At 51.7% G+C, this 24122-nt stretch overlaps 1 protein-coding gene and 1 long non-coding RNA gene across 3 annotated transcripts in view; one reads left to right on the forward strand and one right to left on the reverse strand.

Moving 5' to 3' along the window:
- EFNA2 (ephrin A2) overlaps positions 1-24122 on the forward strand; it is a 154469-nt gene that overhangs the window by 115544 nt on the left and 14803 nt on the right. The window contains exon 4 of the mRNA XM_073324585.2: positions 11789-12081. Coding sequence (XP_073180686.1) covers positions 11789-12081 — 293 coding nt within the window. The remainder of the gene's footprint in view (positions 1-11788; positions 12082-24122) is intronic.
- On the reverse strand, positions 16481-23878 carry LOC140903368 (uncharacterized). Of its 2 annotated transcripts, XR_012156234.1 has the most exons (4): positions 23522-23878; positions 18677-18768; positions 17675-17768; positions 16481-17378 (listed from the first exon to the last, which is right to left on the reverse strand). It is a non-coding gene; the product is annotated as an uncharacterized LOC140903368 (long non-coding RNA). The 2 variants fall into 2 exon arrangements; XR_012156233.1 differs by having other exon boundaries at positions 16481-17768.

Here is a 24122-nt window from a genome sequence, read left to right on the forward strand (position 1 = left end):
TCCCCAGCAAACGGGGCATCACGGCTGATGGTGCCGGGGGCAGGGTACGGAGAGGGTCATATCTGCTGGGGTTGGACTTAATAAATAATCATAATGCATCTGGCTGGGTCCTTACATGGTGTAAATTGGATCAGAGCCGCTGAAGTCAATTGAGTTATGCTGTTTTCCATCAACTGGGGATCTGGCCCATTGACTCCCATGGAGCTGGGCTGACTCACGCCAGCCGGTGTTCTGAGCCCTTCACACCACTGGCGCTCGCCTGATTTACACCAGCTGGGGATCTGGCCCCATTCTGCCTTTCACCGGAGGGTCCTGACTCCTGTAACGTAAAGTTTAAGTGTCATTCTCCCCAGCGTATGTTTCAGTGGCGGTGAAATGACTCACCAAAGGATCAGGGCAGCACGGGGAATAGAAACCTGCCTCTAACCAGAAGACTGCACTGCCTCCAAACCCTGGTAACCTTTCCCTAAAGCAGCTGGGGCATTTAGGCTGTGTCCTGGAAGAGCACCGCAGTGATCCAGGGTGTGGGGAAGGAGAGCGTGAGTTACACACACTAGGCCCCGGGAAGACAAACCCCAGCATAAGGGGGAAGCTTTTGGATCAATGCTGAAGCCTATAGGAAGGCTGGGCTTGTGGTTAAAATGCTGCTTTGGGCTCTGAAGGGTTAGGGGCAGTTCCCAGCTCTGTCATAGATTTCCTGTGTGACCTTGGGCAAGTTGCTTATCCTCTCTGTGCCTCCACTTGCCATCTGTAAAATGGGGGTAACCCATCCTTTATCTCGATTGCAAGCTCGTTAGGGCAGGGACTATCTCTTACGTGGTGCATGGTGGGTGCCTAGCACCCTGGGGGTCTGATCTCAGTTGCGGCCTCTAGACGATACTGTAGAAGGAATACTCCTGAAGTCCAGCTGACATCTGGAAGCCAGATCCAGGAGCACTGGAAAGAGGCTCTTTTTGCTGTGTTGAGCCAGAAGTACAGCATTCCTTGGCCTCGTTCGCGGTCCCTGAGAAGAAAGGAGTGAGCTGCAGTAGAACAGGCTAGGCAGCTGCCTCCGTAAGTCCCCACCCTGGCTTTGCCCCATTAGCCCTGGGAGATCCTGGCTGCTCCCACCTTGTAACCCATCGAGGTTCCAAGTTAGGGCAGGGACTTTGCTTAAAGGCTCCCAGTGCTGCGGGACTGCGTTGGGACCAGATGACTGGCAGTTACCTCTGAAATCAGTAGGGCAGTAGGTTAGATGTCGGGACCTCACAGGGATCATGCTGGAATGGGATGGAAACGCCCACATTTTGTTGTCCTTCTGTGGCTGGAAAACCAGCGAACCTGGTTTCCAGGGCTTCCACCCCTTGATGAAGGACTGGATCCCATAACCCACAGCTGCTGCTACGCTCAGGATCCGTAGCAATGAGAGGCCGGGCAGGGTACCCAGGTTAGGAGCAGTGTTCATACCTGAGGGAGGCATCTGGAACACAGATGGCTTTAAACTCAGGGAGAGAAAGACAGTGTGCGGCACTCCCCTGGCTGGCTGATTCACACACTGCAAGGGCATAGCTCTGCGAAGCCTCTCTGAGGAAAAAGCCTGGAGAGAGACATCTGAAGGGCCAAACGCAACACATGGGTGTAGGGAGCGTGTGCAGTGTAAGTCACAAGCGTACCTGGCATATATGCACACATGGCATGACAGACCGTGGGCTTTTAGTTGTGCGAAGGGATGTCAGAAGTCAATAGCTAACAGCAACAGAGACAGGTAATAAAAAGTATAAGGAGGTGGGGGAATGGGTTGGGTTGTGTGATGTCCTGAATGATAGACAAGGCCTCGTTTTTATGCCTAACGTATAGGGCTTAGATCATCCTTTCGCTCTTCCTCATTGTCCTATCGGAGCACTGGCAGGATTTATATCCTTATGAGGTTGGGAGATATTATTTCTGTTTTTCAGAATGGGGAAACTGAGGCACAGAGAGGGACGACCTGCCCAAGGCAATGACAGAACCAGGAATAGAAGCCAGGAGTCCTGCGTTCTTATGCCATTTGGAAGTCAAAGAGCTTGCTACAGACAGCGTCTCCCCTTGTAGGCAGGGGCTAGGGGAACAGTGGCTGACCAGATCCCTTCTGCGGGCCGTATGTGTCCGTCCCAGATGCCGGATGTGGGTAAATGGAAACAGGGTGCCAAGATCAGGACGGGGTGGCTCAGGATAGTTGGGATGGTGAGTCTCACCCCTGAATCACTGCCCCAGCTCCTGCCCAGGTTGGAGTGACCAGGAACCGTTCCCATCTGGTGACAGGTTGTGGAGAGTAGGGGGGGTCTCAATCCAGCTTCTAGTGGGCACTGAAAGCATCATCTGACTTCGCATGAACTGCCCCTCCACACACCATGTGCCCTGTCTTAGCAGAAGGGACTGAGAAGCCTTTGATGCTATTCCATGCAGCGGGGTCCTTCCAGCTCAGCCTTGGCTGGGGGCAGCGTGGCCGGGAGAGATCTGCAGGTGTGGGAGCACCAGCCCACTTGCAGCCTCAGGATCAAGCACAGCTTCCCAGTTGTGGTGCTCCCCTTCTCCTGGACTCCCTGGGCGAGACGCAGGCTCCGTGTGCTTGCCCCTGGGTTTCTGCAGCTCCCTTTTCCAAAGGGGGGGCTGCACCCTGGAATTTGAATGTGCAAAGGAAAAAAAAAAACTAACAAGCAAGGGCTCCATGCCACTGACCCGCTCGTGTGGAGAACCAGACAATGGGCTGTCTGTTGTCAGTGCGGTTTCAGGCTCAGATCCCAGCTGCAAGATACAGGCTATACAAGGCGGGGAAGAATGTTATCAGGCGGCTATCTGCTGGCTACACTGAAATGTAATCCTAGTTTGGGGTGTTGTAAGAGACATGAATAGAATCTGAGCGAGGGAAAGGACAGAGCTTACCAAGCGCTGGGAAATTTCAGAGATTCACCTTTTCTCTCTCCTGCGGCGTGGAGGGGGGAGCGGCGCGCAGGGCAGACATTAGATGCATGCAGCCGACTAACGGTTAGATATTAATAAAGACAAGTGCAAAATACTACACTTAAGAGGGAAGAATCAAACGCACAGCTACCAAATGGGGACGAACTAGGTGGTGGTACTGCGGAAAAGGGGCTTCTAGGAGATCACACATTGAATCTGAGCCAACAGTGTGATGCAGCTGGGGAAAAGGCTAATATCATTCTAGGGTCTGTTAACAGGCGTGTCGTATGTTAGACACGGGAGGTGATTGTCCCCCCCTCTAAGCAACACTAGTGAGGGTCAGCTGGAGTCCTGTGCCCAGGTCTGGGCGCCGCGGTTCAGGAAAGATGTGGATAAATTTGAGAGGTTCAGAGGAGAGCAACAAAAATGATCAAAGGATCAGAGAAGCTGGGCTCCGAGGAAAGGTTTAAAAGAACTCGTCATGTTCAGTCTCGACAAAAGAAGACTGAGGAGGGACCTGATGACCTTCTGCACATGCACTGAGGGCTGTTATCAAGAGGACAGTGAGGTCTCCATGTCCCCTGTCGCTAGGACTAGAAGCAATGGGCTTAATCTATAGCAAGGAAGATTTCAGTTCAATGTTAGGAATAAGGGGTCTCTGGAACAAGCTCCGAAGGGAGGTTGTGGAATCCCCGTCACTGGTGGTTTTTAAGACCAGGTTGGACAGACCCCTGTCAGGGATGGTCTAGGGTTACTTGGTCCTGCCTCAGTGCAAGGGGCTGGATGCGCTGACCTCCTGAGGTCCCTTCCAGCCCAACACTCCTGTGATTCTGTGATCAGATGCCTGCAACTGACTGAGGATGAAGCTTGTCAACTGCCTCATTCCAAATGCAGTTGGGTCCCTTTAAGACCCCGAGCAGCCCCTCCTTTGCCCAAAATACACAGCATGATACTAATCAGGGCAGAAGGCCTCCTGCTGTGGGGAGTGTTTGGCAAATGGGTCAGGATAGAAGCAGGGGGAGGGGAATCCAGGGAGGGACTAGCCTTTGGCTATCTCAGCAAAGGAGCAGAGAGCCTCCTTCTCACTGTGTTAGTCCAGGACAAACAACCTCTCACTCATCCCTTAAATCCACCCTGCCCCCTCCAGAGTGCTCACTACCCCATTTAATATTGTTCTGCTGGATGGGATCCCTCCTTCTCAGGGAGCATCTCATTCTAATATTGGAGAGGAAGGAGAGCACTGGCGTGGGACTTAGGGGATCTGGGTTTGGACGCCCTGTGTGACCCTGGGCAAGACATTCCACCTCTCTGGGCCTCAGTCTCTCCATCTGTAGAATGGGGATAATGATCCTTCCTTTCCCTCTCTTGATTATCTCAGCTCTTTGAGGCTGGTACCATCTTTGTTTGCACCTAGCACAGTGGGATCCTGGTCTGTGATTGGGGCATTTAGGCACTACTGTAATCCATCTAATAAATCCTCCTCCTCATAATCTTATAAAGTGCGGGAGGGGAAGGCAGTGTAATGAGTAGGGCCTTGGGCTGAATTCCCAGCTCTGCCATGTGACATTGGGCTAGTCCCTTCGCTGGTCTGTGCCACCGCTTCGCCCTCTGTAAAATGTGCAGACTGACCCCCCCCATTTGTAATGTGCATTGAGTCCTGTGTGTGGAGCGTGCTAGAGAAGCCCTGAGTGTTATATTAGTGAGCAACACCAGTCCCGGGGGCGGTTCTTGGTACATTGTCCAAACACCAGAGAGCTGCGGGGAAGAGAGAAAGAGCCTCAGGCCCTCACCTTTCCAGCAACCTATCGTGTTGTGTGACGGAGCAGGTACTGTCTGCTTCGAGGGAGCCGGGGTTTGGAAACTCAGCGCCGAGTGGCAGGTCTCCAGGCAATGAACAACCCCTTCCCTGGTTTTTAAGGTTGGGGCACGTCTCTCTTTAGTTTTTAAAGTCTTGAAATGGTCCAAGAAACCAATGTCAGGGGGGAAAAAATATCCTTGGCTAAGCCTGGCTCCCCGTCCTGCAGCCCTTGTCACCCTTTTGAACGCTCTAGGAGCCCACACAGAGGTCTGGCCAAACCGATCAGATTGCAGGGGGGCCCACTCCTGCTGCCAACTCTGCCAGTGTGGTGCCTCATTGAAAACAAAGGATTTTTGCGCAGGCATGGGGGACCCCCCACTTCTCAGAGCCAGCTGCAGGATGGCCCTCGTCAAGCCATGTCCCCGCCCCATTCCTCAGTTTCCCCTTCTGTAAAAATGAGGATCATGCTACTGAGTTGGTTTGCAAAGCCCTTTGAGATCCACGGATGAAAAGCTCTAGATAAGAGCCAGGGATTACTGTTATTTTCACTTGGTGATTTCATCACCTCCACCTCAGACCTGAAGGCTAAACCTTTCACACACACACCCCCTCCCCATACCCATCAATCCTCTCATCCACCCCCCATTTATCACAGCTGATCGGTTCTAATTCAGTAGCTTGTCATCCAGCAAAGGCCCTCTGCATTATTTGGACTTTTTTTTTCCAAAAACCCCATAATAATAATTATTCCCTGATAATCCTGTTTTCTTCCTTTCTTCCTTCGGCTTTAATAACAATCATCAAAATAAATAAATAAATACCTTAAAACAAAAAAACAAAAACAAAGGGAGAGAGGAGAGGTGGGATTTTTTTTCTTTATTGTGTGTGCGCATTTGAAAATTGTTGCCCAGTGAATCACGGCCCTCGGTATTAATTTTACATTTTAAAATGTTACCTTGCCAGGGGCAGGGCTGGCATGACTGAATCGGAAAAGGAGAGAAAGAGAGAGAAAAAACCCTTCTCCTTAATTAGCGTATTTCACTGTGTGATCAGAGTGCTTATGAAGTGAGTAATGAGGTGTATAGTAGCTTAAAGACTGCAAGAGAGCTGCTTCAGTGATATTCAGGGAACAGCCTTCCCCTTTCCTGCTCTCCATTTGTTCTCTCCTTCCTCCTTTTTTTTTCATTCCCTTTTTCCCTTTGTGATGACTGCATGTCTTTTATGTCATCCTCTTGAATCCCCTGATACATTTCCTGGTGGTTCGGGGGGGGGTTGCACTCACACACACACATCCCTATCATTGTCCGTACATTTCATTTTTTTCTTACCCTGCTAAGGCTGTGGGAATCACAGTGTCACCAACTATCTTGCCAGTCTATCAGTAGTTACGCGGTGTTTGGTGCTTTCCTTAAAGCCCCACCTCCTGGAGTCATGAGATTTTCACAAGAACCTCAGCTTTCACTTACATTTTCTAGCTGTCTGAGTTGCAGAGCTTGAAAATGCCTTTGAGTGTGTGTATGCCAGAGAGTGCAAGAGTTATGGAGTGTGTGTATGCATTTTCTGTGTGTGTCTTTGTGCACGCATTGTGCATGAGTGTGTGTATGTGCCCGTGTGTGTGTATGCCTGAGCATGTGCATAGTCTGGTGTGTGTGTGTGTGCATTGTGCATGAGCATGTGAAAGTGACTCTGTGTGTGTGTATATACCTGTGTGCGCGCATCGGAGGGAGGGAATGGGTGTGTATATGCTTCTGAGTGTCAGAGTGAGTGACTGTGTGTGTGCGCACACAACAATGGGAGAGTGCGTGTGTGTCAGAGTGTGTCTGTGTGTTGCATCTCCCTGCTGCCCCACAGAACTGACCCCTGCCACTGCCTGGATTTCCATGACACACACAAATCAGCCAGACACACTTTTGTGCAGACAGCAGGGCCAGCCAGGGGAGCTCCACTCGCCTCCTGCTGCAGGCTGACCGCTGGGCCAACATCTCCCCCACACCCTGCCCTGTGGGAGGGAGGACGGCCTGTCCCTTTAAACCTTCCCACTCATTGGCCCCATTACCATGCAGCCCCTCTCCCTCCCCCTGCCTGGCTGTATTACACACACAGCAGTGTGTGCTTGGCTCACTAGCTGGCCAGGGGCTTGGAGAAGGAAGCTCATCCCACAGCGCTGAATTGCCACTTAGAGACCCCGTGGGGCTCTGTTTGTCCACTGGGCCATCTCCATCTAAATGGAGATGCAGCTGCATCTTCCCCCCAGGAGAGGGGAAGCAATTTGTCGATTGGGCAGGGGAGGGAGAGATGAATTATCCTCTGAAACCGAGGCTCTTTACCCAGTTGCTGCAGAGTGGCCACCTTCCTGCACCTCCCACCACACACACCCCGGGGCACAGCATGGGGGAAGCTCAGGGAGATGCGGGAAGTGGAGATGCAAAATTCGGAACAAGGTCCGGATCCTGCAGCTCAGATACTGCAGGGGTGAGTGCAGGAGAGACAGAAGGAGAAATTTCATACACCAGGGTTTGGGGGGCAGAGGCCTGGGGTTTTGGTTCAGGCCCATTATGAAGCTGGGAGGCCACTTGCAAAATTCAGATCTGTATCCGGATCCAAATTTCGAACCTCCCTAGACTTGGGAGTGCTTGGATCTTGGGCAGAGCTCCTGGCCTGTGTGTAAACAGCTCTGGGGGCTCTGTCCCACCATTTGACCCCCAGCCCCCCGTCTTCCGTGACAGTTCCACCCCCACCTCCCAGTCAGTAACAGTGTGTGTGGTTCAGTGGCCCTCATGGGATGAGTTTGATGGGTCTCAGCCCAGCTCCCTGCGGCACAGGGGCCGGGTCGCAGTATCCACTGTTGCATTCGGTGGCTGTTCCTGGTGGACAGATGTGGCAGAGAGACTACGGACTGAGTGGGCCACGGAGAGTGAACTCCCTCCTGGCCCCCAGCACGGGCTCCTTTGAGGCAATATGGACCTAGGGATGGAGGTCAGTGCATATAGCTCGGCCTCTCTCTGCGGTACAGAAGAGAGGCCCCCGGGCACATCTGCATCACAAGGGCTACAGTGGCAGCTGCAGCTTCCTTCAGCGCTGGAAGGGGGTTTTTCCGATGACGTCGGTAATTCACCTCCCCAGGCGGTGGCGGACCTAGCCACATCTACACCGGGAGTCAGGCCAGCTTACCTACAGCACGCAGGGGTGTGAATTTTCCACCCCTCTGAGCAGCGTAGCTAAGTGTAGACCAGGGCTCAGGCCTCATCTTCACTGCAGACTTAACATGGGTTCAAACATGGGCTTTGCCTTTAGCCCATTCTACATTCACACACTCACATGCCTCTCTCCCTGCCCCACAACAAAGCAGCCCTCACGCCCTGAGCTACTGGTCAGACCCCGAGTTAGCTCATCCTGCGTGTTGCTAGCCCGAGATAACTGCAGTGAGAATGTGCAGCCAGGGCCACTCACAGGAATCAGTACCCAATGGTCCTCCAGGACGCCCCTTCCCACAAACTTTCTTGCCATCTCCTTTGCTCAGACCCCTGACAGAAGCAGTCTGCCTTCATGTGCCTCTGCTCAGCATCCTCACTCTCACCCTGCTCGCGGTTCCTTTAGCCTCCCCATCTCCAATGCCCAGCAAGAGGCCCATGTACCAGCGGACAGGCTCCGGGTGCTTTCCACCACTGCTGAATTCACAGTGGCTGTAAGAGAGCCAGACTCCCCAACACAGATCCTCACATTGCAGGCCACAGGGAGGTTCCAGGGGGTGCAACCACCCCATTTTTAGGGCTAGCTAGGGGTGGGGTCCTTGAAACGCGTGGAGGGATCCCTGAAAGTTTTCTGTTGTTCCACAGGAATACAGTCTGGAAAAGGCTGGCTACCACTGGCAATAGGGAGACACCCGGGTTGTTAGCCCCTAAAGAACTATGGGCCAGATCCCCAGCTGATATAAACTGGTCAGTGGAGTGACGCTCATTGAAACTGGCAGAGGATATGGGTTTTATAATCTGGGTTGGTTTCCCACAGCTCTGGGCCCCCTTTGCAGCCGAGCGCTTGGCTCAGTAGCGGTGGGACACATGGTTCCCAGGTGGCCCTGGCCCAGCTGTTGGTCATGTTCCATCGGTTCCAGTACCAATTCACCGGTTGCCTCCCGGCCCCGGGGCTGCACCAGGTCCGGCATGCATTGCAGCGGGGCACAGGCTGGAATCTCTCTCACACACACACACCCTGCCACTCATGCTGCCCTCCACTCACAACCCCCCAAACTTTTGTTGTTTGTCTTTTAAGGCTCCTCCACCCGGCGTTCATGAATAATTCCTCTTTTGGCTGCCTGAGTGTCAGTGACCTGCCTGCTGCCTTCGCAGTGGGGTGTCTGCCCGCTTTTTTGTCTGCCGTGTTTTAAAGAGAGACTGACAGCTGACAAGGCTTCCCGTAGTGCCCGGCCGCCTCCTGTCCCTCCCACAACAGGGGGCCCGTGTACTGCTGTCAGTTTCACCAGATGGGGAGTCCTGGGGCTGGAGGAGAGCAGGCCTGAGGAACTACAATGGGGACTGTTCTTGGCCTGCTCTTTGCTTCAGGGGGCCCTAGAGGTTCTGTGAGAGGGGGGCACACCCAGCATCACGCTGAGCGGCCAGTGTCCCAGGTGTGAGCCTCTTGGTATCCCTTGCCCCTTACCCTGGTATCTGGTACCATCCTGACAAGGGAAATCTTCACTGGTGCCAGGACAGCGATGTAGCAGGTCAGGGTCGAACTTCTAATGGAGACACACTGTGCTAGTCGCTTCTTGGGCTCAGTAGCATCAGTGCCGCGTGTTTACACTGGAGGGGCTTGCGCTGGTGTGGCTACTTCAGTGGAAATCTCCCCCCCACTCCTACCCCAACACACACTACAGACCAGGCAGGAGAAGTGACTCACCCAAGGTCACACAGCTGGGCAGTGGCAGAGCCAGGGAGAGAGCCCAAGAGGCCTGGTTCCCTGTTGCCCGTCACCGCGCGCAGTCAGTGCAAAGAGCCGCGGGGGTCGTGTTTGCCACTGATTTTGGCCTGCTTCAGATGACTGCAGCTTGCCCTTCGTGGCTCTCATAGCTCTTTGAGCACTGCTGTCCCTGGTGGGGAGACTGAGTCACAGAGCGGTAGATAGAATGCAAGCACGCTGACAAATACAAGCGGAAGAAGGAACAGTTTTACTTTAAGTGTCTCCTGGCATCTCGTGAATGCCCGTGTGCACACACGCACACACACGCATCCACAACGGCCCCAACTTTTATTCCAGATGTTCTGTGCTCTCTCAGCAACTTGGAAGTGAATCAGTCCCCCACACCTGCCCTAGCCTTGCTGATGTCGGCAAGAGAATTTCTATTTGAGGGCAAGTGCCTCTGTAGGAACTTCAAATTAATTAGCAGAGAAAACCCATTCGGTGTGGGGAGAAGTCAGGATCGCTCCTGAGGGGCTCATGCATTTGACAGCAGAGTCTTCGTCAAACACGAGGGCCAATCAAATCTACACAGCAAGTTATTTTAAATTTTCCCAGAAGGCGGGCATGGGTTTGGAAGGTGGCAAACGGAGCTGGCTGGTCTTAGGGGACTGTGGTGTATCATGGTCTAAAATGGGAATTGTTGAGGTATTGTGGAGTCATTTTCTAGCTCTGCTAATCCCTTAATCTCTCAGATAATCAGTACCAAAAAACATAAATTACAATAGGATTGGAGCGCACATCTGCAGTAATACCAAAAGGGTTTGATGGTATCGCAATGCATAATGATTTTTTGCTACTTATTACCAAGTGTTGCCAGTTTATTCCTCTTAAAACAATGAGGTACTGAATTTAATCTTGTAGAGTGAATGCGGATTCAGGGTGTTTGACTGGTGATTAGGGCAGAGGACCTGTGTGTCAGGATTCCTGGTCTCTGCTCCTGGCTTTGGAAGGGAGCGTGGTCTAGTGGTTAAAGTAAAGGGGAGTAAGAGTCAGAAATCCTGGGGTGGTTGGATGGCAGTTGTGGCCTATGAAATACAGGGGCTCAGACTAGAAGATCTGGTGGGTCCCTTCCAGCCTTAAACTCTATTCCCAGATATACCACTAATTTGCTGTATGGGCTCAGACAAGTTGCTGAAAGTCTCTGTGCCTCGGTTTTCCTTCTGTAAAATAGGGTGAGTCAAACTCCCCTCCTGGGGCTTTTCTTGGGGTCCATTAATTGATGCTTGTAAAGCGCTTTGAAATCTAGGTCAGGAAGCATTGGATAAGGGAAAAACTCCTTTACTGTCTGTTTCCCTTTTTTTCTGTGTAAGGGTTGGGTGGTTTGACACAGTGAAAAGTAGAATCAGAAAAGAAGAGGTAGGTTCTCTATGCTTGTTACAGGTACCAAAAAGGAAGAGGGAAAAAATTTAGGGCCCGATTCTCCATGGCTTGGCCCCATGTGCAGTTGTTTATATATGAATCAGCATGGTTGTGTTCTCCACTCACTTTGCACAGCTGCCAGTGGCTGTCCAAGGAGAAGGGTAGCAGAGTCAGGCCTTAAGGTCAAGCTTTTTATGAGTGGCTAGTGATTTTTTTGGTGTCCAGTTTGAGACACCGAAAAGGGTAGTGATTTTCAAAGGGTGGGAACTTGGCACTGTCTGGAAATCAGAGCCCTTTAAGGTGTCCCAAGTCAGGCTCCTGGAGTCACTAGTCACTTCTGAATTTCTTATGCCCGAAGCATCCCATGACTCATTGCATGGACCCCACAAAATGAAGCCTTGGCAAGGCATGTAGTCCGCTGGTTCGTGGGAGCCAGGACTCCTGGGTCTTCTTCCTGGCTCTGCTGCTGGCTTGCTGTGCAGCACTGGGCATGTGGCTTAACTCAGAAATCTTTCAGAAGTGGACACTGCTTTGGGTTGGTCCACTTGAGCCCCTTCGGGGTCTGAGAGTCACAGGTGCTAAGCACCTGCAGTGCCAAGCAGGCACATCCAAAGCTCTGCTGCCAAGGGCCCCTGAGCTGTCATTTTGCAGGGAGCCTGATGTTCTGACTGACACATGTCAGGCTGGCCAGTCTGCCGCGGTCCTTCCCTGGATCCCCTGCTTCTCACCCCTGCTTCCTCCTTCCATTCCCTGCAGGTTCCATCGGGGGGACTACACGGTGGAAGTGAGCATCAATGACTACCTGGATATCTACTGCCCTCACTATGAGGACCCCTTCCCGGTGGACAAGATGGAGCGGTATATCCTGTACATGGTCAATTACGAGGGCCACGCTTCCTGCGACCACCGGCAGAAAGGCTTCAAGCGCTGGGAGTGCAACAGGCCCGACTCCCCCAGCGGGCCCCTGAAGTTCTCAGAGAAGTTCCAGCTCTTCACTCCCTTCTCGCTAGGATTTGAGTTCAGGCCAGGGAACGAGTATTACTACATCTGTGAGTATCCCGCGCTGCAGACGGGTGGTGCCCTGCACCCTCTTGGGGAACGACCCTTGTGCACATTGCTGACCGTGGCACTTCCTGTTCCTAACAGGGCGAGGGTGACTTGAAAAGCCCGGTGGAAGGCCTGGTGCAGAACGTGCAAATTTGCACAGTGAGTGGTTAACAGAGCTCGGTGCAAGCATCTCGCTTAGCAGCCACCCAAAGACCAAGGTGGAAGCACATTGTAGTGAGCTGGAGCGTGGGTATGTGCAACCCTGCCCGCTACTGGATACAGTCAGAACCGTTCAGCTGTGTCACATCCCGGACACTGCTAGCAGCTCTAGTGGCAGGGGCTGCAGCTTTGGAATAGGACAATTCGGGCTCTATCGCGGCTGTCCCGGTGATGTTTCAGGCGGCTTCTGCGTGCCACGTAGTCCCAGCCCTGACGCGGCAAGCTGGCTACAATGTTGTTTCCTTGCTGACTCTGGGCTTTATGAAATAGCTTGTAAAGCCACAAAATCCACAAAATAAACCATGCAAAGATTCAGGGAGGGCTGGGACATTTTGCTCTAGGTAGAAATTTCCACTGAAACACACATATATTCCAACAGAAAAACACATCGGTAAGGCAGCGGTAGGTCTACAGTCGAGTCTGTACTTCAGTGAATAATACTGTTCAAGAATCTTCGAGTTCAAATAGTCAGTAAGTAGCCCCGTCGCATCAGGAACCCAGGGTGCTCTTGTCAAACCAGGTGCTCAGACCGCTTTACCTCTGCCCCCATGAGAGGTCAGCTGACCACCTGCCCTCCTTTGCTGACGGAGTATTGAAAGCTTGGCCCATGCCTGCGTCTCCAACTCTCTGCTTTGTCACCACACCCACCTTTGCCCTGATTGTGCTGTCCAGACACATGGAGTTTTTATATGGAGACGGGCTGGCTCTGGGTCTAATGACACTTAGAGAACTGTCTGCCACATGGAATCCCAGGCCCGGATCCCCTGGGAGCACCTCCTCTGAGATACTCAGTTCTCTCAGCATCTCCCAGGATAGGGCTCTCAGGGCTCCATCCTGCCAAGTGCTGAACACTCTGGCGCTGTCCCAGCAAAGCATGTACAGACACGCTGAACTTCAAGCACATGAGAAATCCTATGGACTTGGGTGACGGACCCAGCGCTTAAAGTGAAGCCCGTGCTTGATCAGGGAACTGTTCGTTGTGGGTGGATAAGGAGTTTTGGATCTTCCCAAGCCATAGCTATGGAGGCAGAGCACAAGGATGGGGAGTAGCGTTGGCAGGGAAGCTAGCAGCATTGTGGTGAAATCCTGTCATTTGGGCCTCTTCCCTCCTGCAAGGCTAAAATTCCTTTTAGAAAAAGAAAACACCACCAGAAAATACACAGTCTGAACGGGAGCCAGGTTCTGCTGGACGTGGTCTGTCTGCTCTGTGCTGCTCCAGTGATGCAAAGCAGCTGTGAAGCCATCTTAAGCAACCTCTTCTAAACCCTGCTTTATGGCTGCGTTGCAATACCAGAGGTGTGCAATGGAACCGGAGTGTGCTGGGCGAATCTGGCTCCAAATGTCTCAGCTGAAATCTGGAATAACTCTTAGTGCTTTTCACTGTCAGAGCACTTAGCCCTTTGCAGCACTCCTGCTAGAGGAAGGTGAACGGGGAGACAGGCAGAGCAACTCACCCAAGGTCACAGCCAGAATCAGAGGTCAAGGATCAATGGCTCCCCAGTCCAACATTCATACCCCCACTGACTAGAAATCTGGGTCAAGTGAAAACCTAGCGGGCTGGTCCAATGGGAGCCTTCTTATTAACTTCAACGGGCTGGGCTCAGAAGAAGATCCAGGGTCAGGTTTGAATGGACCTGTCCGTAGCATTCTAGGAGGAATTCTGAATGACTCCCTGGTCTGCTGGCTGTACGGTAACCCCAGACCTGAAATCTTGCTGGGGCTCTTCCTTTCCCTTCAGGATGGGGCCTCTCTTATTTCCATGCACCAGACTTTGCTGTGTTGGTGTGCTACGGTCATGTCAGTCGCCTCTGGGACCAGTGTAACCACTGCCTGCTTGGGTCTGCCGAGGTCCTGAAACAAGAACCCCAAGAGGTGTGAACTGCCCCAGTCTTCTTAACTCCGGGGACGGCTGTGAGTGAGCGTGCTTGCGGTCCTCGGTTGCCTTCATTTTGCCTCTCCCGGGACACAGCAGCTTCCCGTGCAGCCAATAATAATACCCAGCTCTTCCCTAGCGCTTTTCATCAGTAAACCTGAACATGCTTTACAAAGGTGGGCAGTATCATTAGCCTCATATTACAGATGGGGAGACTGAGGCACAGAGCAAGAAAGCATTCCTCAGGGTCACAGCCAAGACTAGAACCTAGGTCACCTGAGGCACAGCCCAGCACTCCAGCCACAAGGCCCTGCTGCTGGTCAGAACAAAGCTCACCTTTTTGTGGGGTGATGGAGGGTTTAAAGCAGCCACTCCGTTTACTGTCCACGGATCATGCCAGAATCTGACACACTAAAGCTGGCATTAACTGAGCCTTCGTTTAAGACCTGGGCCAGCTGAGTGCTCTGAAAAATAGTAAACCAAACACCAAACACACAGAGAGGCTCCTGGGTGAGTCAGTTTTCCTCCCCGAGAAGCCAGGGATGAGAGCATCAGAGCTCATTCTGCCCCTGCCCCATGGACCGTTCGCCTTGTAAAATTCAGAGCTCCAGCTTCCTGGGGGGTCTCCCCTGCCGGGGGCTCCCAGCAAGCAAAAATAATCAAGTGACTGTAATTAGCCGCCCGACCACCCATTGGGGAGGCTGGTTTACGTCTCTGTTTTAACAGAGCCCCACTTATCTTGATTAGAAGCAGGGCTTTTGTCCTGCATTTCTTTTAACGGAGGCTGGAGCATCGCGGAGAGGGACACCTAGCCAAACTAAAGACACTGCCCTTGGGGCTAGGACAGAGGAGAAGGTTCCATCCAGGCCTCCTCATTCGGAGGGCCAGGTTGGGGGCGGGCGCAGGGGGAAGCCGTTGAGTCCCTAGTTCAGTTGGAGAACTGATCCCTGGTGGAACTCCATTGATTCCAGCCTGGGAAATTCTATCTGCACCGGTGGGGGCCTAAAATTGGGGGTCTGAGTCAAAAGCGTCCATTGAGTCAGGTTCCAAACCAGCCCCCCCCATCTGTATCTCCCAGTGCTGTCACGGCTGGTGGGGTCTCCAAGGACTAGGAGATGGGGGTACAGCCTCAAAGGGACGTATTTGGCCTTTGAGAAGACACGGGAGGCTGATCTTCCTCCTTGGCCAGAGCTGCAAAGTTTTGGTGGATACAGAAAGGCTGGGTCTTGGTTTCCAGGAGACGGTGAAGAGTCAGAGGGTCATGTGGCTCCCCAGTATCTGTCATCAAGGAGGTGGTACTAAGGGCTGTCTCTCGCCTTCCTCCTGTCCCTTCCCTTCGGGGTGCTGAGAGCCATTAAGCCTGCATATAATGGAAACCACTTCAAGCCAGGGGGTGCTGTAGCACCCCTAGTCCTAGCACCTATGTTTCCTTTGGATTAGACCCACGTAGCAGAGAGCAGGTTTCAGCTCACCCGCACCTCTGGCCCGACCAGCGCTATATAGAGCGCTGCTGATTTAGGGACTGCTCTTGCCCTACACACCACAGGAATGGCTGAGATCAGCTGCAGCTACGTTGGCTTGTGGCCCTGGAAGCACGTGCTTGGGGACTGGAGTGAGGCCATTTTCAATAGAGCATCCCAGGTGTGAAAAGTTTTAGATAAGGATATAAATCCTCATTCTTTACGGCATGAGCCAGCCTAAATAAGAGGATCAGGAGGGAACTTTCTATGGAGGCAGGTTACCCCCTCACTGCCTCCTGCAGGATTTCTTACACCTTCCTTTGAAGCATCTGGTGCTACCCATTGTCAGAGAGAAGACACTGGGCTAGATGGACTTCAGGTCTGATCCTGTCTGGCAATTCCTACGTTCTTGTGAATCTCATTCTTTTTAGAGTTCTGGCCACCTCCAGAGTTACAGCCTAGCCCAGTTTACAGCATTTAGCACCCTGACAGGTCCTTTACAAACAGCCCAGAGAGTTACTCCTGATTTGCCCCACTCCAAGGCCCTGATCCTGCAAATGTTTAACCACATGCAGAATTTGACTCACATAGTTAACTGAAATGCGCTGCGGGACTCCTGTTCTTAAAGCCAAGCACACGTGTACAGGATCAGGCCCGAAACAAGAGGAGAATTGGGCCCATTTTTAATTTTCAACCTCCAGAGTGGATGTACACAAGACAAAAATCAAATAGGGAAAAAGAGTTGCATGATGGGGCCTGAGCCAAAGCTGATTGGAGCCAGTGAAACAATTCCAACAGTTTTGCAATTAAAGGTTAAAATTAAAAAAAATTAAAAATCGTGACCCAAAAGCACTTGATGGTGTCATTTGAAGCCAGGCGCCCTTCTCCTTTTGTGTGGGAACTACCAGCACCGTTATCTTTCTTATTATTTTCCCCCTTTTTCTAAAGCATCTGTTTGGAAACCACTTAATTTGTTCCTTTTATCTAGATTAAATTACCATTCTCCCTTCCCCCATAAAATGTCACTTGTGAAGTAACTGCGTCTACAACTCTCTCTTTTCGTATTCTGTTTTTTATTATTATTTTTTAATGTCGTTAGGGACAGATTACACAGGAGTAAATGGTGAAACTGATCATTGCTAAACCAGTTAGAATTCATGTCATGCGGAACATTAGAAATTATGCCTCTTTGAGGAACCGTATTTAGCAGACATGAAAGAAAAGAAATTACCTCCTTCTAGAGCTCACAAATTGGAATTCCATTAACCTCGCAGGCATAGAGATGAAGCTTTGTGTTCCCAGTTCTGGGTCAAGGTTAAGAGCCGGCGCTGGGGACACGAGCAAATGGTGAGATCCATTTGCCGATTCGTACTGGATCAGAATTTACAGCAGGGGTCAGAAGATCTGGAACTGGGTTACTTGGTCTCTCCCCAGTTTAGGAGGTTAGTTCGTGATTGGGATGCAGCATGAGTGAGACAATGTACTGTATGACTCCTTGGGAAAAAAATCATTAGGCATGGGAATCAGAGTGGAGTCGAGAGCAAGAGTCAGATGCTTCAGGATTTCAGCCCCCTGTTTGTTTCAGTTTAGGGTACCTGTTATTCCATTTAAAACAAAGATTCATGGGTAAGGAGAGAAAAGCAAAACTATCGAAGAGGCCAAGAGACTGACACATCTTTCCCAGTCGGAGACAGGTACTTGGATGAAGTAATCAGGTTGCTAAGCCAAAGAAAGGTGATTTGGGGACCTGGGGGGAGAAAACGATACATGGGCTGAAATAGGAAAGTCAAGTTAATGGGGAACTTTGCAAGATTGGGGGAGACCAGAAGTGTGACCTGACTTCTACGCTACGTTCAGTTAAACATTATGGTTAAAATGGTTAATTTGTGTTACAGTAAGACACAGGCCCCAACCTAGATCAGAACCCCATTGTGCTGGATGCTTCACAGGCACATAGGGAGAGGGAATCTCTGCTGCAGAGCAAATCTGAATAGACAATGGGTGGGAGGGGAAACTGAGGCACAAAAAGGGGAAGGACCTCACCCAAGGTCACACAGCAGGTCAGAAGCAGAGCTGGGAAGGGAACCCAGGTATCCTGAGTCCCAGCCCTTATCCACTAGATCAAATCCGCTGGAAGCTGCAAAGACAATTTATTTGCTGAAAACAGATAAACAACATGAAATGTGCTGGACCCCGTAACAAGAAAGCAACAAGCAGGGGGCCTGGCAGGTACGTTACAGATGAGCACTAAGAGCTGGAGCTCTTGGTAACATTTCACTCTCCCGCCCGCAAACAAGCCTGTGGAGCAGACAGGCCCAGCAGGGGGTGGACAGGAACACGCACTCACACACACACACACACACAATTACAGGAACGGCAAGTAGGATGCCGCTTGGTGTCTTACGAAGCTAGGCTGCGTCCCTTTAGACTGTGGAGTTAAGAAATAGCCAGTGACTCGGAGGCTTTGTCTGCGCTGGGGATTTCAGCCATCGGCGGCCAGTTGTCAGCGTAGCTGCATCATTGCAAATCCCTAGTGTGGCTAGACAAAGCTGCTACAAGCCACATTTCGCCTTGGTGCTGTCTGGCCCCAGCCTGTCTGCACTTGAGGTTTGCACTGATGCTGCTATGCCAGAGGCTGGCTACCAATGGTTGTGACAAGGGCAAATTCCCAGTGTAAATAAGGGCTAAGTTCAGTCTGCAGGGTCTTTTACTCCTTCCCTCGGTCCGCGATTTCAGTTTGGATGCAGGGTTGGAGTTCAGGCTGCATATCAAAGAGACAGTCACGAGTCCCAGAATTCAATGGTGGGACTCTAAGCAAACAGAGATTATCCATGCAGCTGGGGCAGGCTATGGACACTCCATCTGGGACCCCGCCCCCCTCCATGCATCCTGCCACCTACCAGCATGTGGCTCCCGCCTGGACCTTCCTTCTCTGGTTTTTGAGGCTCCACAGCATCTTGCGATGCTTCTTAGCTGACACCCCCTGACAGGGGGCAGCAGCGGAGGAATGAACTAGTTGGATCTATTCCCAGCTCTGCCACTGACCTGCTGGGTGACTTGGGCACATCACTTGGCCTCTTGGTACCTCCATTTCCCTTCTGTCCTGATTTCACCTGGGGCCTGTAGGTCCTCCTGTACTACAATAATAATGGATGTGAAGTGAGTGATGAGAATCAGACAAGAGAGCACCAGAACCTGGACTAGCATGAGAGGAGATCCAGAGGGAAGAACAGAATCAGGGGGCAGAGAAGATGGCTGGACGGGACTGTCAGGGTACGTCTGCACTGCAGTAGGGAGGTGTGATTGTGGCATGTGTAGACACACCCAAGTTAGCTTTGATCTAGTTAGCCTGCAGCTTGAGTAAGTACCCAGCATTGTGGGCTGGGCTTATACTCAGGTGGCTAGCTCATATTGTCGCCCGTGTGGCCACAGCTTGGCCATTGCTTTTAGGAAGCTAGCTAGATCAAAGCTAGCTTGGCTTTACCTACGTGTGCAGCAGTCACCTCTGATTGCAGTGTAGACGTGCCCTCAGTGGCACTGTGTATATTCTGAGTATGTTCATGGGTGTGTCTGAGTGGGCAGATCCCCAGGTTGTGTGGACAGAGTGGTGGATCTGCACACTCATTACCGTTCATTTGTCTCCTCCACCTGGCATGTCTTGTCTTTCAGACTATAAACTCTTTGGGACAGAGTCATCGGGTCACCAAGTCTTGCAATAATTTGGGGGTTTTCTTAAAACTCCAGCTCCTGGGGTCATGTGAGAATCTCAGCTTCCCCTTTACAACAGAAGTATGTGTCTAGCTGTCATGACTCCAGACGAACGCTTGAAAACGTGGTGCCTTGAAGGCAATAAAATCCAGAGGACAAACAGAAAGGAACCCAACCTTTAAAAAAACCTTATGATTTTTAAACCAGTCTTGTGATTTTGAGGAGCCCGACTCAGGATTGTTGAACAGTTGAGTGAAAGATAGTGGGACAGCCATTGACTATAAGTATCTACAGCGCCTCGCGTAATGGGGCCCAACCGAGCTGACTTCCAGGCAGTATTGTAACAGATGTTAAATGATAACCATTAACAATTATAAACAATGCTCCCTCTCCCCATCAGGTTACTCATGAACATGCTATTTATTAATTCATAGTTATCAAGGCCCCAGCAAGTATGCCCAATGCACACAAGACACAACCGGTCAACCAGTCCTTGTGCCACAGAGCTTACCACCCCAGCTAGCCAGCCCTACAACAGGCTGGGAGCATGGTCATGTCTGCAATAAGATACTGCTCATAAAATTATATTGTGGCTTGAATGGAGAGCGTGCCTGGCAAGACATAACAAGGGAAGGGAATTAAGATGAGGCTGCGTGTCTGGTGCTGAACAATGGAAACCACTAAGGGGTAGTAATGATTTTGAGCAGTTCCTCTAAAGCGAGGGAGGTGGGCAGAGGGCCCAGTTCTGAGCTCACCGTCCGCAAGTTTAGATCAGTCAGTCGAGTCGCTTCTGAATTATACTGGGCTGATTGAGATCAACCCCAGGCCCAGAGACAGGATGGCGGGGGGCGGATCCAGAACCTCAGCCCTTCGCAGCCAAGGCCCGGTCCCTGGCGAAACGCCCTGGCAGTCGGGGTCAGGGTGTACGTGCGTGTGGATTGCCTTGAGTACATGGAGCAGGAGGAGGAGAGCTGGAGCGGGGCCTGTGCTATTAAGAGCTTTCAGAGCCACTGGGGAGAAATGAAAATCAACCTAGCACTTTGTGGGCAGCCAGCAAAGAGCTCAGAGGGCAGGAACACTGGGGATTGCCCCTACTAGAGATGGGCTACTGCAGCGTGAGCGAGACGTGGAGGGGCAGCTGCGGCCAGTGGCACATCCCGAAGAGTGCAACGCTTGGGATGTTCAGCCAGGGTTGTCAGGTCCCCTCCCTAACAGCTGGCATCTGCAGGGTAGCTGCCGAGCCCATGTTAGTTCACCCTTGCAAACAGGGAGGGGAACTTGGAGGTATTTTCCTCATCAAAGTTGGGGCAGGGGAATCTCTTTGGAGAGGAGAGGGGTGTGGTTGTGTGCCCTGGAGAGGGCTGTACATGTCTCCACCTAGAAGGACATGGGGGGATCCATCTGGAGAGGGGTGTGTATGTTTCCCCCGCCCCCATTTGGAGAGGAGAGGATTGTGTGTATGCAGGGGGTGGGACATGAGAGGCCCATTAACATTAGCAGTTGGGAGAATCACACCTCCTAGGTCCATCTGCTTTAACTTTTAAATTAAACTTTATTGAGAATAATTTTCCCCTTCCCTTTTTAATTAAAAAATAAATAAGTTCTTTTTAAAATGCACATAAAAAATTTCCATTTTCCATTTGGAGAGGGGAGTTTTGCCAAGATAATTATTGCAATTACGCATTTTATCTCTCCCAATGAGTATTATTTTTATTAGGTGCTTTTATCTTCGTTTTCTCTGTTAAGGGGGAAGGGCACACAGACCGCCACTCGTAACAGACAACAGCATGAAGCCCCCAAGGAGTCATTGCAGGGGTCGAGTTCTCTCACCTCCTAAAGGGAAGCCCCTCCCTGCTAGAGGCGCCGGAAGGGCTGGGAGGGAATGATGAGAACTCTCCTATTGTTAATAAGTGTCATTGTAAATTATCAGTGTCACCGCACAGGCCACGGAACAATATTGAAAGGTACTGGCAACAGCTGGCTTTGGTCATGTCACACAAGGGGGCAAAGGGATTCATGTCGGCTCAGCCAGACCCACACTCTCTGCTCTAAGTGGGATACTTTGCAAAAATGCAGACTGATTAAGTTTTTCCATCACCACAACATTCACACATCACCAGCCTCCTTCCGCTGCAGGGGACACAAAAATTGAGGGGTGATAAATGAGGAGGAGGACAAGTCACTGCTGCAGAGTGATGTGCATGGCTTGGTAAGCTGGGCTCAAGCAAACAGTGTGTTTTAGTACGTTTAAATGTACACCTCTAGGAACAAAAAGACATAGGCCATACTCAGAGAATGGGGAACTCTATCCTGGGAGGCAGTGACTCAAAAAGATTTCAGTATTGTGGTGGATAATCAGCTGAACATAAACTGCCAGTGCAAAGCTGGCCAAAAGAGCTAATGTGATCCTTAGACATACAAACAGAAATCTGGAGGAGGCGGAGAGAGGTTATTTTACTTCTGTATTTGGCACTAGGACAACTGCTGCCAGAATACCATAGCCTATTCCAGTGTCCACAATTCCAGGAGGCTGTTCATAAATCAGAGGAGATTCAAAGAAGAGCCATGAGAATGAGTAAAGGATTAGAAAACCTGTCTTATAGCAAGAGACTCCACGAGCTCAGTCTATTTAGCTTAACAAAGAGAAGGTTAAGGGGTGACTTGATCACAGTCTGTTAGTACAAACCTGGGGAACAAATATTTGATAGTGCAGGATTCTTCAACCTAGCAGCTACATGGTGAAGACCCAGTGGCTGGAAGTTGAAGCTAACCAAATTCAGCCTAGAAATAAAGCTTTAACCAGCAAACCACATTCATCTAGACTTCCTTAGGGCCCCAGCAGAGAAGTGTTTCATGTCTCTTCCTCTACAGTCCTTAATACCTGCCTAATCCCCACAGCCCACAGCCCCACCCAGCAGCAGAAGCCTGGTTGTACCTAGAGCCAGCTTTTTATAGCTTTCCTGGGAGTGGGTGTGGTCTGAGGCATGACTCCACCCCCTGCTTCCTCCCTATATAATAGCCTTTGCACAGGGCCTCTAGCTTTATAGGGGTGGCTATTTAGAATTTGTAGGTAGATGGTCTCCTATGAACAGTCCTGCCTTCTCTCTGGAAATTGGGTAGGTTTTTGGGGCCCATGAATCTACTCCTGCTTTTCCTCAAGCAAATGGAGTTTCCTCTGGGTTCCTGGCCCTAAGGAGCTGGCTGCTGTTTCCTGGATATTAGACTGCATTGCAACCTCAGGCTGAGCTGCCCTCCAGGCTGTATGGGAGCCAGCGTGGCTCCTTCCTTTCCCAGAGCGGCTCCTTCCTTTCCCAGAGCAAACAAAGAAGAGCTTGACACTCAAGTGCCTCTCCTTCCTGGCATTGTACAGCAGCTCTGGTAGCTGCATTTTCAGGGTCTCAGCTCTGCCCCTTGAGCCCTGGTTCAGGGAGTGATGAGCAAACCATGCCCCAAACACACCTACCTTCTGATGTTCTCTTAATCCCTTGTTAGTAGAAAGGCCTTTCATTCCCACCCTGTCCCAAGATCTCCAGGGGGCATTTGACTAACCTGTGTTTTGGGGGCTGCCCTCCCCTGAAATGCTCCTGTCTGGGATTGGGGAGGGCAGGGGGGCTCCTGTCTGGGATTGGGGAGGGCAGGGGGGCTCCTGTCTGGGATTGGGGAGGGCAGGGGGGCTCCTGTCTGGGATTGGGGAGGGCAGGGGGGCTGTCCGGTCCTCACTCAACTCTGTTTCAATTGTTGTTGCCTTGGTCTTTTGATCCACTCCTATACCCTGAGTAACAACATCCTGCACAGACTTCTCTGGGGTGTGGGGGAGGCGGTAATTCTGAGGGACTGGGGTGCGGGGCGGCTTCCATCCCCATGTGCCAGGAGGCAGTGGGACAAGCATATCCCAGGCTGCACCTTGGGGCAGCTGGATGGTCTGTAGTCAGAGCTAAAGCCTTCAAAATATTTGACTCCCCAGGCCCTTAAGAGGAGCCCCCTTTGGGGCACTTCCCTGGAGTTCCCAGTCTCTGGTTTGGGAGGAAGTGGGGAAGATGGAGGGGAGCTCCTGCCCCTGTGAACTGGGCTGCTTGGCTCTACCCGGGGTCTGCGTGTTTCGTCCCCTCCCCCAGGCCCAGGTGACTTTGTGCCTCAGTGACTCAGCAGGGCCAAGCACCCACACAGACCCCATCCTCTCACCTTTTTCTGTGGGCTCTGATTATTTTGTTCCTGGCAGCCGCTTGTTCCTCTCCCCTCGGTGTGAAACGTGCAGCGCTGGCTCCCGGCTTTGTCGAGCCCACACAATGGAGAAACGTTGGTCATTTCCTGCCTGTCTCGATGCCAGCTCCCTCCCCTGCCATGGAGGAGGCGACTGGGGAAAGGCTCAAGGCGTTGCTGCGTCCCCACGGGGCACTGAAAGCACACACGCACGTCCTTAGCTGAGCTCTTGGGGAGGCTGCGGTGGCTTGGCAGCGCGGCTCGTGGGGGGAGCCTGTGGGTATAACGTGGAGAGGGAGAAATGGCATTCATTAGGGGCTGAAAATGCATCACAGAGTCAGCTGCCGCCTGCCCTCTCCAGGTTTGGATCGTAGACCTGGGGGCGGTGCTGATGTAATATCGCTCCTCATGTGTACAGGGCTAGCCAAGGAGCCCTCACAGCAGGGGGAAGCTTGGGGAGCGACTCGGCCGCAGATTGGAAGCCGGCGACAGAGGTAGGGTTAGAATCCAGGGGTCCCTGGATCCCAGGTCTGTGTTTAAGACGCTGCTGCTTTCAGGCCTATGTGGCATGTCATTCTGTGCT

Source organism: Lepidochelys kempii, chromosome 25 (genome assembly GCF_965140285.1).
Source record: "Lepidochelys kempii isolate rLepKem1 chromosome 25, rLepKem1.hap1, whole genome shotgun sequence".
Classification (NCBI taxonomy): Eukaryota; Metazoa; Chordata; order Testudines; family Cheloniidae; genus Lepidochelys; species Lepidochelys kempii.